This window comes from Mixophyes fleayi, chromosome 4, assembly GCF_038048845.1.
Source record: "Mixophyes fleayi isolate aMixFle1 chromosome 4, aMixFle1.hap1, whole genome shotgun sequence".
Lineage (NCBI taxonomy): Eukaryota > Metazoa > Chordata > Amphibia > Anura > Limnodynastidae > Mixophyes > Mixophyes fleayi.
The window spans coordinates 286,465,364-286,480,387 of NC_134405.1; the positions used below are offsets into that span (position 1 = coordinate 286,465,364).

The window sequence follows — 15,024 nt, forward strand, 5'->3', positions numbered from 1 at the left end:
GATGGCAGAGGAGGAGGAGGACAGATGGCAAAGGAGGAGGGCAGAGGAGGAGGAGGACAGATGGCAAAGGAGGAGGAGGACAGATGGCAGAGGAGGAGGGGGACAGAGGGCAGACCAGGAGGACAGATGGCAGAGGAGGAGGGGGACAGAGGGCAGAAGAGGAGGAGGACAGAGGGCAGAGGAGGAGGGGGACAGAGGGCAGACCAGGAGGACAGATGGCAGAGGAGGAGGAGGACAGATGGCAAAGGAGGAGGACAGAGGGCAGAGGAGGAGGGGACAGATGGCAGAGGAGGAGGAGGACAGATGGCAGAGGAGGAGGAGGACAGATGGCAAAGGAGGAGGACAGAGGGCAGAGAAGGAGGGGGACAGATGGCAGAGGAGGAGGAGGACAGATGGCAGAGGAGGAGGACAGATGGCAGAGGAGGAGGAGGACAGATGGCAAAGGAGGAGGACAGGTGGCAGAGGAGGAGGAGGACAGATGGCAAAGGAGGAGGACAGAGGGCAGAGGAGGAGGGGGACAGATGGCAGAGGAGGAGGAGGACAGATGGCAGAGGAGGAGGAGGACAGATGGCAAAGGAGGAGGACAGAGGGCAGAGGAGGAGGGGGACAGAGGGCAGACCAGGAGGACAGATGGCAGAGGAGGAGGGGGACAGATGGCAGAGGAGGAGGAGGACAGATGGCAAAGGAGGAGGGCAGAGGAGGAGGAGGACAGATGGCAAAGGAGGAAGACAGAGGGCAGAGGAGGAGGGGGACAGAGGGCAGACCAGGAGGACAGATGGCAGAGGAGGAGGAGGACAGATGGCAAAGGAGGAGGACAGAGGGCAGAGGAGGAGGGGGACAGATGGAGGAGGAGGAGGACAGAGGGCAGAGGAGGAGGGGGACAGAGGGCAGACCAGGAGGACAGATGGCAGAGGAGGAGGAGGACAGATGGCAAAGGAGGAGGACAGAGGGCAGAGGAGGAGGGGGACAGAGAGCAGACCGAGGGCAGAGGAGGAGAAGGACAGATGGCAGAGGAGGAGGACAGATGGTGGAGAGGGACAGAGGGCAGAGGAGGGGGACAGAGGGCAGACCAGGAGGACAGAGGAGGGAGGCAGAGAGCAGAGGAGGGGGACAGAGGGCAGAGGAGGGGGACATGTGGCAGAGGAGGAGGACAGATGGCAGAGGAGGGAAGAGGAGGGGGAGAGAGGGCAGAGGAGGGGGACAGCGTGAGAGATGGCAGAGGAGGGGGACAGCGTGAGAGATGGCAGAGGAGGGGGACAGCGTGAGAGAGGAGGGGGCCAGCGTGACAGAGGGCAGAGGAGGGGGCCAGCGTGACAGAGGGGGCAACGTGAGAGAGGGCAGTGTGTCTGGATGCAGAGGGGGCAGTGTGCCTGGATGCAGAGGGGGCAGTGTGCCTGGATGCAGAGGGGGCAGGGTGCCTGGATGCAGAGGGGCATTTTTGCATACAACTAAATAAGTATTTCTGTCGTGACCTAAATACTTATTACAACTTTTTGACCCAACTACCTCTAAAACAGGACTGTTCAGTAATTATTTTGGAGGGGTGCCTTGAAAAAATTTGGAGACTCTAAGGGTGCCACGAACTGCAAAAGTTTGGGAACCACTGGCATACATCCTTTTTGTTTTATTGCCAGTGCCAGATTAGGCTTATTGCTTAGTGATAAATATTAATACTTATCATCCCTCTGGGGATGAATATAATATCTAAATACTACTTTCTCTCATAATACTACCTGTTCATTCTCAAACTGCTGTTAATAGTCACTGGCAATTGCAATTTCAGAACTAATGAACTTGTTTCTACCATTTCTAGGGGCAGATTCAATTTGGTGTAAGGGGGCGCAACGTGTCTCAGGAACAGTCCACTGAGTTTTTATAGAAATTTCCACTCATGAATGGAGATTTCTCTACCGTATAACCCCGCAGTGTGTGCAGCCGGACATTGAGGCTATATCTGACAGCACCTTGCGACTAATTGAATCTGCCCCTAGAAACTGCTGAATTTGAATAAATTTGATACAAATGTATGCATGTAAAATGCATTCACTTAAAAAACAGCATTTGCATGCATGTGCCGCTAAGTTGGACAAATTACAAGATCCATGCAGTTCTAGACCAGTAGCATGTGCACCAGGTTTATGTCCGGCATATACACTTTCACACTATTTAAAACATTTGTTTTGATAGTGAAATGTGCATTTGCTATTAGGTTGTTATAAGATTGTTTTAAAAAACAAAACCTCTCAAACACAGCAGAAATTAATAACAGAGGGCTGTAAGCACCTTTTACAAATTTATAGACGTTCTGCTTCTTTTGTATGACCAAAAAGAAAATGTTGCGAAAATACACTCGAAATAAATATATGCACGAGCAATAAAAAAAATATCAGCTTCAATGGTGATTCAGCAATCAGCGAATCAGAAGGTGTTAGCTAGTGTTTGTTGTACATCATCAGCGTGTATTTGCACCTGATCTCTATGAACTTCAATTGATACCAATTTGACAAGTGTATATACGTCCGTGTAAGGGTCTGCGTCTGTTTTCAATTACGCAAACAAGCCCTTACTGAACTGTACTATGTTAGACTGCCCCTTTCCCATACTTACCTACTTTTGAAGGCAGCTGTCCGGGAGGGGGCCCGTCGAGGGGGCGTGGCCACGCGTAGTGCTCTGTTATGCTCCGCCCCTGTCAGTCTTGGGTAATTTTAGCCAATCGCACCACGGGGTGGGGCCACAATACTGTGTTTAGCCACGCCCCCACCATCTTCAACAACGGCGACAGCTGGATCCGGGATTTTTGCCTGCTCTCTCGGGAGTCCGGGAGAACTCCCAAAAATTCGGGAGTCTCCTGGACATTCCGGGAGATTAGGCAATTATGCCCTTTCCTCCCCCGTCATGCTAGTCCTGTCATAAGCCGAGTGTAAGTGTGTTAGATTCAGCAAATCTGCATACGCTCCTACATATGCAGCCTGCTTTGTGAGCATGTGCAGATCCAGATTGCGTATTTTATGCAATGCAAACTGGTGTGCGTCCAACACCGCATCAGCTCTATTGTCTTTAAAGTCTGCAAAGGTGTCTCAATAAAGAAAGCTATGTCTCGGATTTGATAAAGGGAATGCTAGATATTTATATGTTTAATTATATTCTGAACATGTCCAGTCAGAAAATGCACACCTCCCAATGCTCCCAATTTCAGAGGGACATCCCGAGTCGAGGATCACAAAAGGGGTGGTGCTTAACAGGAAGTGGGTGACATTTGTACAAATTTGACCATTTGTGGACTAAACAGGGGCGGGGCTTATTTTGCCCTGTTTTCTGGGATTCTAAGGGGCAGATTCAAGTCAGCCACGTTAGTCTAGGATTAATGTGGCGTTAATACTATTAACTTTTATAAGGTAATTTTAACCCCAATTTAACTCGCGGCCCCAAGAGGTGCGAGCAGAAATCAACGTTAAATTTGTTGTACTAGTGGTAATACTGCGCAGGCTGCGTTATTCCTAGGATTACGTGGCCGTATTGAATTGGAAGGTAGGAATATCTCATGCTTGACTCATATCTGCAAATTCATTTTGACTTAAGGGGTGGTTTTTGGGAGGTATTTTTCTTTTCTTTGCACAATAAGCTGTTCTCTGTAGAGTAAATGACAATAAACTTAATAATGAGCGTTCCCAATACAGTGAGGACTTAGTTTAGTAACAACTGCAGAGAAACATGTTTTTTGGGGGGTTTTTTGTGTGCCAGTCAGTGTGGTTTTTAAACATACACCAATTGTCTGTATATTTACAAAACCTATGTGTCATGACAAGTACAAAGATAATGTGTTAGAACTAAGTTAAATAAAAAGTTATGGGTGTGAAGAACTGGGCAGTTACTACAATGGAAAATAAGCCATAGACACGTGTATAAGACTGCATTGGATAGTAGGTCACTGTAGCCAGGGCCATCTTTTCCATTGGGCACGATGGGCAGCTGCCCGGGGGCCCCACGGGCAAGGGGGCCCCATAGACACAGCTCTTAATGAGAATAAATAATCCTGCAAAAGAAAAAAAACCTGCAAAAAAACCTACAAGGGTCACTGAGCAAGTACATCTATCTATCTCTATCTCTATATATCTATATCTGTATCTGTATACATCTATATATCTATATCTAGGGGCTCCGGTGCACTGCTTTGCCCGGGGGCCCATAATGTTGTTAAGATGGCCTTGACTGTAGCACCAGCTAAGTAGTCTATAACATGAAAAATATGTAAACCGGGTAATGCTGCTATGTACCAAGTGTGCACAGGACAGAATTGAAGATGAATAGCCTAGGCAGAGGCCAGGCCATTGATAAAGTCCCAGCTCCTCACAAGTCACATAAACCATTTTAGCTTTCACAGACCTTTTCATTTTTCCCAGAATGCTCTAGAGGAATGAGAGAGGGCCTGTAAGCTCCTGTTATAAGGCTATAGATATGTGACATTGCTTTGATCCTCGCTGGATAGATATACTCTTCGAACATTAGGAGTTACATGTATTTACAAAGTCAGTAGAAAAAAGAACTACATCCTCGGACAGAAAAAAATCCAAAATTCAAAATCTATTACCGTTACTATGATAACTTTAACCCGGCTTTCTGCCCTGAGCTGCAAGCAAAAAGCCGGCGTTGAATCTACCATAATAATGGTATTTAAGTGCATTATTACCGGAATAACGGTAATAGTGCGCAGACCGCTGTACTCTTTACAGTAACGTGGCCCATTGAATTCCCCCCTTAGAATAATTTTAACCCTCATACACATTTTCCTTGTACATATTAGTTGTTGCAATCTAGTATGATCACTTTTGAGCTGGACACTTAAGAGAACGTTGCCTGGCCATATACATCTGCTTTAATATCTTTAAAATTATAGTGCACGGTTTCTGGAACTGTTATATCTTGACTCATCTATTTTTTTGTTTTGTTTTTTAACTGTGTTTTGAAAGAACAAAGTATGCCAAGTTGGGGAAAATTGTAGCTGTGGTACCTGGATTATTGCCTACTAGCATCCTAAGGCAGTAATCATAGGGTTAGGTCTCTACATTTTTCACTCAGGATAATCTTATGTTCCTGAAGCCGATTCTCATGTACTTTAGTTTCATCCGGTTGAATTTCCGTCTTTGGCACCAGTGCTAAAGGACTGAAAAAAAAATACCAAATGGTTTTTATCTCTTTTTAGTACATAACATTGGTAGCCGAGTATTTACCCATAATGTATTTCTGAAAGCATATTGGAACTAGCATTTTTGGAAGCTTATTGTTTAATCTCTTGTATTCAGTTTTGCACAGTATTTTCTTCCTATACTCTGATTGGGCTTTTGCTCATACACATAGCTTGCCTTTGGTCACAGAACTATGCTCAAAGAAATTTCAATATAAAGTATTGGGATGAAGTTTATTTATAACCTGGCTGATTTCTTTGTGGATTTCAGCAAATTACCTTCGCTATGTATGCCACACAAATATAACAGTTTTGAGCTGTAATTAAGTGAATTGTCAGCATTTTGTTCCAGAAGTTTCTTTTGCTTGGCAAAAACATAAACATAAACATATTAGTCCCAGCCTTTGTGAAATATTACAAAACCGCTCAAACAAGTGTTGGAGAAATATGGAGAAGTAGGGTGTATATGGTGGTATGCCCTCATTGTAAAAATCAAATTCCATTCACTTACATTCCTGTTATCTTTTCCATACCAGATTCAGCTATCCACGATGTTCCTTCCTAAGAACATCGCAGATGCGTTTTTTTACCTTCACTATGGTAAAAAGTAACGCTCATTTTTGCTTGCAAAAATGAGCCTTACTTCTGTAAAAAGAAATCTGTGTGCGGCATCTTGCGGACGTTCCGAGGATATTTTGAAAATTGAATTCCCTCCGAAGTGTCCAAACCGCCATTCGTAAATTTCCACTTAGACCACTGTGTATATACTGTGTATATATGAGCGTGTGTGTGTATATATATATATATATATATCTATAATATAAATGACTAGTGGCGTGTGTTAGTCTGTCTGTGTGTGTGTGTGTGTGTGTGTGTGTGTATATATATATATATATATCCATACTATAAATGTCTAGTGGCATGTGTTAGTCTGTGTGTGTGTGTGTGTGTGTGTGTGTGTGTGTGTGTGTGTGTGTGTGTGTGTGTGTGTGTGGAAAAAATAAAACCAAGCTGCAGCGCCACCTGCTGGGCGGAGTTATACACTGACCTACTAAATTCTTAGTGTGTGTGGGGAAAAAAAACTCAGAAAGGGCTGAAATTTGCTGCAGCGCCACCTGCTGGGCGGAGTTATACACTGACCTACTAAATTCTTAGTGTGTGTGTGGAAAAAAAACCTCAGAAAGGGCTGAAATTTGCTGCAGTGCCACCTGCTGGGCGGAGTTATACACTGACCTACTAAATTCTTAGTGTGTGTGGGAAAAAAAATCAGAAAGGGCTGAAATTTGATATACTAAGATGTTTTTAATTTGTTAATTTAATTTGTTAATTGTTAAAAGTGTTTATAAAGATTTAAAAAATATATATATATATTTCTTGAAGGAGAAGTGACAGTTAGGAGTGGTTGGTGGTTGCCGGGGGTGACAGTGGGGAGTGGTTGGTGGTTGAGGCCTGGGCTATGGCCCAAATGCATGACAAGAACCTTTTTAACACCTTAAGTAGCTTGATTTGGCTAGAATGCATGAGTATCGTGCACGGGTTAACTTGTATATATATATATATATATATATATATATATATATATATATATGTATATATATATATATGTATGTAAAATTTGTTGCACTGCACATCTGCACAACCCGTGGCTATGTTTTCAGTTGAGCATATCTTATACTGGTGGCTCCTTACACGAGAAGAGATGCATCCAAGTTTGACATACAAATATCTTTCAGTCCAAAAAGGCTTTGCGCAAATTTCTAAGCTGATGATGTTAAGGGGCGGTTTTGTGTTAAATGTACTTGCGGGCTAGATTTATAGGTCCGCATGTCTGAAGCATAGAGTCACATTTTTGCATTAAACTATAAATCAGGTCCTTAATGTGTATGTGTCATATATACTACAAATTTGCATGATTGCATATCATCATTTATGGGGAGCATACTGATTATTGATTGAACAATTATTTCATGACAAAATGCCTAGGTACGTATTTATGTATCCTTTCTTTATTTCAGAGACCTGGATAAAAATAATATTACAAGAATTACAAAGACAGATTTTGCTGGCATGAAAAATCTTCGAGTGCTGTAAGTTTACAAACTGAAACATCAAACGATCTATGTAACAATTATGTGAGCATGTTTACTATATTGCTGTCATGTATTTATTTTTATAGTCAGATCCCTGAAGTAATTAACACAATAGACTACAGGTGGTGACCTGAAGGCCAGATGTGGCCCTCTACTAATTCAGTGGACCTCAGCAACCCAAAGAAATCCACAGCTCTGTTTTATGGCATTGTTGTTTTTAATTAATGCGCATCAGCTCCTAAGAGCTTGTGTTTATGAGTGTTGTATACCGCTACACATGGTAAACTGGCACATCCCTTGGAAAACTAATGCCCATCAGATTTACTATCCTGTTTAATCAAGACTCATGATTAGTCTGCTTTTATGTGTATTGTGAAGTGCTACAGACTCTGGTTGATTTATTATGACAAATCCAGATTCATACAAACAGTTCTGTTAAACTTCCTGTACTTCTAGTGATGATGGACAACTGGGGGTGGAAATAGACTATGCATATAGTCAAAGAGACAGCAGTGTGAATAGCTGCATTTTTCTGAATATAGTACATAAGTTATTTTAATATCTATATAAACACCTGTAAATGTCTGTATAAAAATTTACTTCTGATGTCATCGCTTATAATCGGTAAATCTGACGTCATCACTTTAGTGTTTGTTAGGAGACGTTATATAACGTTTATAAGTAATAACGCATCCCCTGCTGTGAGTTATCCCAGATATTAAAAGTGACCTCTGATTTCTATGACCTCTATAAAAAGTACGGGGCCCTACAGCCTTTTGCATTTATAGGATCACATAACTCCTCTGTGACTTCTAATATGCCTATAATTATCCAGTATATAATAATAAAATTAAGTTCACATGAGAATTTTCCATCCTATTCTCTGTAGAACCAATAAATCTCATGAAGTTATAGCTGACTGGAAGTCACACTGAATTGGCTGGAGGTTTATCAGTTTGCTGTAACATTCCACATGCTCTACAGAAATATATAAATGAATGTAGATGTGGTCAGCACTCAAATTGGTAAAGTAACTCAACGATTAAAAAGGGTGCTCTGCAGATAAACTCAGCTCTACACTCCATGTAATACAAATATTCCAATCACAAAACAAAACCAACAACTACTGAAAATGCAATTGCAGACCTGCCTGCAGTGGATGAGGTACCACCAGAGCTGCCCATGTGATTGTTGTGGGGGGACCCCAGAAGCAGTTTTCTAGAAGGGGTTTTCCAAATGTTTTGCTTTGAACAAAACAAAATCAAATTCCTGTCATAAGACAATAACAAACACGTTTTGTAGTCAAATCATTTTACTGTAAATAACAAGTTTGAGTCTCAAAGTGGTGTTGTTTGATATAGTGTGCGATATTATCTTATAGCTATAATTAATATAAGTGACTAGTATTCATACAGAAGCAACTACTGAGTATAGTTCGTACCAGTCACACCATGACCCTGCTCATGTGCAGCAGATATGTCAGTCATGTGACTCCCCTCCAGCCCCATCCCGCCTGATTGGCCATTAGCCGAGGCTGGGAACAAACGGCTGTACCTCATTCTGATTGGTAGAACAAGAGCAGGTGTTACAGCAGAAGGAACACAGGGCAAATATCAAGCATGGAGTCATTCATAGAAACCTACACGCAAAATCTACAGAACAAGAGAAATGTACTTGTCCATGAATAACAGCTGTTGAAAATAAATGGAAATGCTACTGTGCAGTTATCCATATCTATAGTATAGCAAACAATTCAGAACTGTATGCAGAACATAAATAAGGTAGTGGTGCAATAGTAAAGGGAAACTACAATTAGAAAAGTAAAATGTACATAAATGCAAAAATGTTAAACAGAAAAAAAGTAGAAAGTAAGCTGCACATTAATGTAAAACTCCACGTTAATATTAACCTCCATAAATCAGACCATCTTACCAAATTAATATAACTGTACACATTTAATATTATCTCCCCTCGTAACCAACTAAAACATATTTAAAATTGAGATTATAGTTTGTTATAGTTCATTTAATGTACATACTAACTACAAAGTTCCTAGATCACATGATTGGAGCAACCGGGGTTTCTGGGCATCTGAAAACCACTCCTAAGTGCGCACCTGGCTGCGGCAATGCTGGTTCATGCACTGATCGTCTTGCTCAACCCACATCCAATTTTTGCTACAGCTGAGTGTACTCGCCAACATTTTTCCTTTCTTCAGTGCGTTTATTCAGAACAGAAGGCATATAGAATATAGTCACTGCACATGGTAAAAGTAATATACAGTGCCAATGTAAATATAACTTACAAACGGTATGGAAACAGAAATTCAGATGTAGCCTGCGTCAACTTATCTTTTAACACTAAGCAAATTTGCAACCCTCTGCAGATTGCATAATCTTGATTGATATGTAGATCCGTGCGCTTCCCATATAAATGGACGCACAAAAATAGGAGCGTAACATCTCAAAATGTAATTTGTGCTGCAGGTCCATATTTTGGCAGCTTTTAAAAAAGTAAGCATAGATGAAAAATGTAATTTCATCCTTAATTGTTCAAACATGTTTCTTGTATGTATTATGTGAATGTATTTAAGGAAAATATTGTCACTAGATAACTGATTTATTTTTTTTTGATTGTAGGCATTTGGAAGACAACCAAATCAGTATCATAGAGCGTGGAGCATTTCAAGACCTAAAGCAATTAGAGCGAATGTAAGTGCAGACTAATGATATTATTTAAAAAAAAAAATAATGCACGAAAGTCTTCCTTATGTATCATGTATTTCCCAAACCACTTAGATTGCAAGCTCATCTGGACAGGGCCATCTTTACTTCCTATTTCATGTCATTGTGTGTAATTAGTTGTGTCGTGATCCTCTCGATGTACAGCGCTATATATATAAAAGGATAATAATAATTTAGTATTATATCATCACATGTTGAAAAAAACAAAATATGAATTGGGAAAAACGTTTAAAGAAATAACACTTTAATTACGTACAAACGGTATCAGTATTTGGATATGAAGAAGCTTATCCACACATTCTTATTATGAAGGAAAACTAATAAATATTATTTTTAAGTTCCAAAATTCTTCCCTCACCTACAGCTGCCGCAGTGCAGTAAGCGCACCTTCCTCAGCCGCATCCTCTTCTGTTACTTTTGTCTACAGCAACTGTGCAAGCTTGTGGTCTCATAGATGACTAAGTACACTGCTCAGTCACCGTCCAGCACAGGCAACAGATTTCATCCTGTTACATAACAATTGCTAATGCTGCAAACGATATTGAAATTGACACTAAGGGCCTGATTCATTAAGGCAGGTAAATACAGACACGTGCCCATATCTACTATAAAAAAAAAGCCTAGTGGCGTGTGTCTGTGTGTGGAAAAAAAACAAACCAAGCTGCAGCGCCACCTGCTGGGCAAAGTTATACACTGACCTACTAAATTCTTAGTGTGTGTGGGGAAAAAAACTCAGAAAGGGCTGAAATTTGCTGCAGCGCCACCTGCTGGGCAGAGTTATACACTGACCTACTAAATTCTTAGTGTGTGTGGGGAAAAAACTCAGAAAGGGCTGAAATTTGCTGCAGCGCCACCTGCTGGGCGGAGTTATACACTGACCTACTAAATTCTTAGTGTGTGTGGAAAAAAAACTCAGAAAGGGCTGAAATTTGCTATACAAAGATGTTTTTAATTTGTTAATTGTTAAAAGTGTTTATAAAGATTTTAAAAAAATATATATATATTTCTTGAAGGAGAAGTGACAGTTGGGAGTGGTTGGTGGTTGCCAGGGGGTGACAGTGGGGAGTGGTTGGTGGTTGCTGGGGGTAACAGAGCGAGAGGAGTGTGATACTCAGGACCGCTGAGAGAGATCCCTGTGTCTGGATAGACATCTGGATAGATGTGGCGATAGAGATGAAGGATGAGGTGATGGAGAAAAATGATGAGGTGGTGACATGTGGACAAAACCACGTTAAAAAAGGGCGCTTGCGTCGGGAAGTAACGCTCTTCCCCTGAGGAGGCCTGGCCTAGCCCCAAATGCATGACAAGAACCTTTTTAACACCTTAAGTAGCTTGATTTGACTAGAATGCATGAGTATCATGTACGGGTTAACTTGTCTTGTATAAAATCTCTCTGGGCATGCCCAGAAATGAACCATACACCAGAGAACGCAGCAATGTCCATCTTCAAGTGCAAGGGACCTTTACGAGAGCCTACGAGTTCAGCGGCAGAACAGGGAGGGCAAGGGGCATATGCCCATAGTCAGTGTACAGTAAGGATGCGCCAAGGTCGTGCACACAAAGCATCGTCCGATTCAAGCTTTGGGCATCTCAATAGTATATGGTTTTCTGTCGTATCACTTGCACCAGCTACAGGTCTGGCGTAAACGCCGATTACTAGTGATGACAGCTGTGTATGCATGGTAGGACATGTGTTTGCAATCAGGAGCAACTGTAAAAATAAATTTTATGTACAGTAGACATTTGTAACATCCTAATATATGTATTTTTTGGGGGAGGAACCCTATTTTTATTTTTTAATGTTTTATCATTAATGACTATATTATTAATAAGTGAGATTAATTGAATAGGTTTTTTTCTGTATATTCTCCTAGGACTTTATATTCCAGATATGTATTTTATGTTTCCTGCAGCATATTCTCTGTTAGAGCAGAGCAGACCTAGATTTCTATTCATCAAGAGACATATCATTACATCCGCTCCTTGTTGAATACAGACATGCGCAAGATGTGTCCGTTTTGCAGGGTGGGGTACTATAGTGCAATGAAGGAAACTCTGACAACGCTTACCCCGACATCTTCATCGCAAAGCTGTCATTCCCCGACAGACTGCTAATGCCGAGTGTTTGAAAAAGTCACCTCTAACAATTCCGACCAATGAATATGCCAGCACCACAGAATTACGTCACTTTCAATGGCGACACTCTTATGCCTGTTGTTCAGGGGCAATGTAAGCAGGCAGGCGGCTGTACATTGTATTTTCCCAAGGCTTCTACATTGTACATTCGGTGCCTGCTGTACAATGTAGTGTGAGTCACTCAGCCTCAGTCACATCACTGTCAGAGGAGTGTGCAGAGTCCTGATTGGAGGAGCTCAGCCTGTCATGCGGCTCTCCCTTCATGAACAGAGCAGCGTGAAGCAGAACATACCTCTCGATTGTCCTTCAATTTGGACTGTTCAGGATCAGACAGTTGGTTGACTGTGTTGCTCCCCCCTACCTGTTCTTGCAGATTTTACTAGCTGCTGCTGTTTTACGTTCAATTACACTTTGGCCAGACTGTTCGACCAGATCCTGGAATGTTGAAGCCCTGCTTGGAAAAGAGATAGGTAGTGTTCACCTCCTGGAAAGCTGAGCAGCGAACCTACCCCCTCCACACAGTCTTAACATTAAATCAAAGGCATCAATGTTTAATAATTATGCCCCTTTCCCCCAGTGATCCTTAACATTAAATTAATGGCATTTATTATCTAGAGTCGATAATCCCAGGCAGTCCCAACAACTACAAATCAAGGCCCCACTGAGACCGGCAACAGGTGGAACCCCCAGAACCCACCGGAACCTAGGCTGCTTAGTGTATGATCTGGCCCTTCCTGGCACACACACACATCCATTGATAGTAGCTAAATATTAAATATGAATTTGATATTGTTTCTTGAGGAGTGATAGGACGTTCTTTTTGAAGCATAGTTATATAAAATTTTTATATTTTATGGGCAATAAAAATGGAAAAACAGTCAAATTGAAAAATATTTTTCCCATAATTCTTCCCACAGTTACTTTCACACAGTGTAAACACAGGACTTTACCTTTAATATTTAATTGGTTTCTCCTCCAAAGTATACATAATATATCAAATATTTCTTTATAGCAGCTCTGATGAAGTTATATGTCCAGAAACAAAGGTAGATAGATTCATTTTGATGCTTGCTTTGTTTTTTTGCATAAAATATGCTGCACTCGCACAGAAGTGAAAAGCATCTGTCTACAAAAATCGTGATGGTTGGAAAAAGGAAAAAGAGCCAAGTAGTTGATGAGCAAAATTTCAGGATTGGCACCTGTTTTATTGGTTTAGGCAACATTCAGAAACAATATCTTTGGGTTAATATTCTCAAAAAAGTTAAGTGTCGGCACCATGGTTAGGTAAAATAGAAATGGATGGTTATTTTATTTCTTTTCCTTAACTAAAAATGACTGATTATTATGGGCACTTATATTCACTTTGTAGTATAGGTTCTGGCTCCTCTCTTAGTTAATAAAATATTATGTGGAAAACAATATGAACTGTGAAGTTCAAATTGAACCGTGGGCAGCACGGTGGCGTAGTTGTTAGCACTCCTGCCTTACAGCACTGGGGTCATGGGTCCAATTCCCGACCATGGCCTTATCTGTGAGGAGTTTGTATGTTCTCCCCATGTTTGCGTGGGTTTCCTCCGGGTGCTCCGGTTTCCTCCCACACTCCAAAAAAATAAAAAAAACATACTGGTAGGTTAATTGGCTGCTATCAAATTGACCGTAGACTGTGTTTCTGTGTGTTAGGGAATTTAGACTGTGAGCCCCACTGGGGCAGGGACTGATGTGAGTGAGTTCTCTGTACAGCAATGCGGAATTAGTGGCACTCTATAAATAAATGGTGGTGATGATGATGATGATGATGAAGAAATAGAAATATGATACCCAGAACCATTTGCATAATTTTCCTTCATCACTGTGGATGCAAACATGTAGCGAGGAAAGCTAATGATGCCTGGTATTTATATAAATTACATCAGCAGAGTCAAGTGGTTGGGCCGGGTCCCATAACCGTTTTCCCGCAGTATTAACATTTCCATTCTAACTAACATGAGATTCATCCTCTTTCTAGTACACATTAGACAACTTAATCATTGTCTCATACAAACATATAGAATACCATTTGTCTAACTCCCATCCAGCCAACATCTGGAATGGTTCTTACATTTAATAGGCAAATATTTAAAATTTAATGATTTTTGCTAATGGCCAGGCCAGATAAAAGCCATGTGCTCAGTTTGGCTATTTGATAAAATGTCAAATATAAAAATAAAACAGATAACAATCAACTATCATTCAACCCAAGAGTAACAGAAGGAGTAGGGACATTACATATGTTCTTTGAGAAAGTTAGAATTTATTTTCTTTTTGCCAATATTACTTTTTCATTGTGCAGGAAATTTCTTAGCAATGAATAGTGTAAATGGGATCTTGAGAAATGTTACAGGAAGCAATATAATCCAAAGATTAACTGCTCAGGTATTTAAAGGACTTCCACTGCATTCTTTAAAGTCACAATTATAATATCAATTTAAAGATGTACTATGCTTTGTTTAAAGATGTCTCTTAAAATATTATGAGGCAGTGTAAAATCTTGTATAGGGAAGACAAACGATCAGATAAGACAGATTATCATGCTGCAGAGCAGTACACTGTGTTAGAGCTGGACTTGAATTTGATACTGAACCCTTTGTACTGGTATAAAGGAAAGAGATGTTTGACACTGGTACTCCTTTAGAATCTTCCAGATTTGGTCATAGCTATTAGTGTCTTTGGGACTTAGGAGCCTATTTAACATTGTTCACATTTTGTCCAGTTAAGTAACATCTGTCATCGCAGCAATTTACCACTATAGTCATGTCAGGATAGCGCATCCGAATAAAGACTTTCCTGGCGGCGGCTCTGTTCTTATGAGAACTCCGGGTTCTGACTCGGTGTC

General features: G+C 41.1%; 1 protein-coding gene across 1 annotated transcript in view; it reads left to right on the forward strand.

Annotated features, from left to right (window-relative positions):
- The window catches only part of SLIT3 (slit guidance ligand 3), a 488,331-nt gene that overhangs the window by 51,873 nt on the left and 421,434 nt on the right, over positions 1–15,024 (forward strand). Inside the window, exons 2-3 of the mRNA XM_075209818.1 lie at positions 7,198–7,269; positions 9,912–9,983. Coding sequence (XP_075065919.1) covers positions 7,198–7,269; positions 9,912–9,983 — 144 coding nt within the window. The remainder of the gene's footprint in view (positions 1–7,197; positions 7,270–9,911; positions 9,984–15,024) is intronic.